General features: G+C 41.5%; 1 protein-coding gene across 1 annotated transcript; it reads right to left on the reverse strand.

The window, feature by feature from the left end:
• Positions 1 to 3: 3 nt before the first annotated feature.
• Positions 4 to 1,163, reverse strand: LOC111654065 (forkhead box protein I3-B; the record flags this gene model as incomplete). Its single annotated transcript, XM_023404930.2, has 2 exons — positions 360 to 1,163; positions 4 to 123 (listed from the first exon to the last, which is right to left on the reverse strand). Coding segments are annotated over exons 1-2 (718 nt in total), but the record flags the coding sequence as incomplete, so codon positions are not given.
• Positions 1,164 to 2,049: the final 886 nt, after the last annotated feature.

Here is a 2,049-nt window from a genome sequence, read left to right on the forward strand (position 1 = left end):
GAGCCCCTGAACTGTTGTCACCGCCGGAGAGGGAATCAGACTTCCTCTTTCTTTTGCGGCGGAAGTTTCCGTTGTCAAACATCTTCTCACAGTTTGGGTCAAGTGTCCAGTAGTTGCCCTTTCCTGTGATATCAGAGAATAAAGTTGGTGAGATTCTATTTAGATTTTAAAAATGGGTAAACAGCTTTACAATTTGCAACACACCAAGGAAACAACAGCACATTCAATAAGCATAATAATATAATCTCACAGTAAATTGAAATGAATTGAATTAATCATATTATCCTTTCTCTGTTAAGGATAAATACTCAAAACAGAGTGAAAAATGAGAACAGGATATTTGGATTTTAAAATATTACCTGGATCATCCTCATCTCTGGGTACTTTTTTGAAGCAGTCATTGAGTGACAGGTTGTGTCTGATGGAATTCTGCCAACCCGCTTTACTCTTGTTGTAGAATGGGAAGTTGTCAGCAACATACTGGTAAATCTGACTCAATGTCAGTCTCCTGTCTGGTGCTCCGTGGATAGCCATGGCAATGAGAGCAGAGTAGGAGTAAGGGGGCCTGACCAGCTTCATCAGGTCTTCTTGTGAGGGCAGAGAGAACCAACTCAGCTCTCCTGGGCCCCCAGCTCCAGCTGGACCTAGGTAAGGCCTCTGCATGCCATAGTGCTGAGGGACAAAGGGAGGGCCGGGGTTTCCTGATGGGGTGGTGGTAGCCAGGTACGGTGGTGTGTTGATCCCAGAGCCATTGAACCAGAGGTAAGGGTTTGGGGAAGAGGTGGTGTAGTCGCTTAGGTCGTAGGAGGTCGGAGTGGTGCGCTGAGGACTTGGCAGTGAGGGAGGAGGGTAGTAGCAATCACTGTACATGCTGAGCTCAGGGGGCTCCTGGCCGAGGCTGGGGAACTGAGGGCCACATCGAGGAGGAGACTGGCCCTGGGCCTCAAATGAAGACATTTTAAAGTTTCTTCTTACCTCTCAGTGCCTCTTCTGAACCCTTTGGCTTTGGTTGTCCTCCCTTTAAATACGAAACACTTTTTGTGGCAATTTTGTCAGCTGCTGAAAGTCCTTTTCTTGTTCAGTTCTGTGAATGAGTTGATCCAAATAATGGTCTCTAACCTCCCAAGTTGTAAGCTAGTCTTCTCCCCCCTTTTCTTGTCTGTTTGCCCTTGCTTTATGTGAAGATGTCACCTGTCATACCGGCTTTATCTCTTTCCCTGGAAACGCCCCCTCTCTCTTCTTATTGGTTGTTTTCTCAGGTGAACAGTCTGTTCCTGCTTTCTCTCTCATTTTTTTCCTGCTGTCAGCTAGTTCAGTTCCTCCACCGGTTTTGTTCACCCTCAATCAAATAATTTTCCACTCAAGCTGTTACTCCAACATTAATTGAGTTCAGTCATCTGTCATTTTTATTTGATGATTATGATGCAAAATTAACGATCAAGGTTTATTGAGATTAGAAATTTTAATTGCTTTTCCCTCCTGCATGTGAGTCCTGCTATAATGGACAGCTTAGTCACAATGAAGGTAAGCAACCTTCTCCTACAGTGAGAGAACAGACAATTTCGTGAATGCCCAATCTAATGTTCTCTTATTTATTATTATGGATATATATATTGTATGTAACATACAATGAGCACTTCAAACATCACTCAATTTATAGATTAGTCAAAAAAACTGCAGCTATTTTGATAATCAATTATTTATTTCTGTCATTTTTCATACAAAAATGCCAAATGTTTGCTGGCTCCAGCTAATAGAATATACCAGTAGCATTATTGTTATGGCATCTTTAAACCAGGTTTAGCAGGAGAGATATCATTGAAGCTGAAAAGCCTATTGCAGAAATAGGAACATAGATGCTGTATCACTACCCTATGCAGTTATATAAGCTAATGTTCTTCCAGTATTTCACAGGTTCTCCAATTGGTAACTGATAATTTAAATGATAATTTTTATAATAAAATTGCAAATTCTTACTAACACAGTTTTTCTTACCTCTAAATACTTGTAGGTTATAATGCAATGGGTTTATGGGACAAGGGCGTTGTG

The sequence above is a fragment of the Seriola lalandi genome, unplaced genomic scaffold, assembly GCF_002814215.2.
Source record: "Seriola lalandi dorsalis isolate HSWRI2012SDOR001 ecotype SW California unplaced genomic scaffold, Sedor1 jcf7180001974433, whole genome shotgun sequence".
Taxonomy (NCBI): Eukaryota; Metazoa; Chordata; class Actinopteri; order Carangiformes; family Carangidae; genus Seriola; species Seriola lalandi.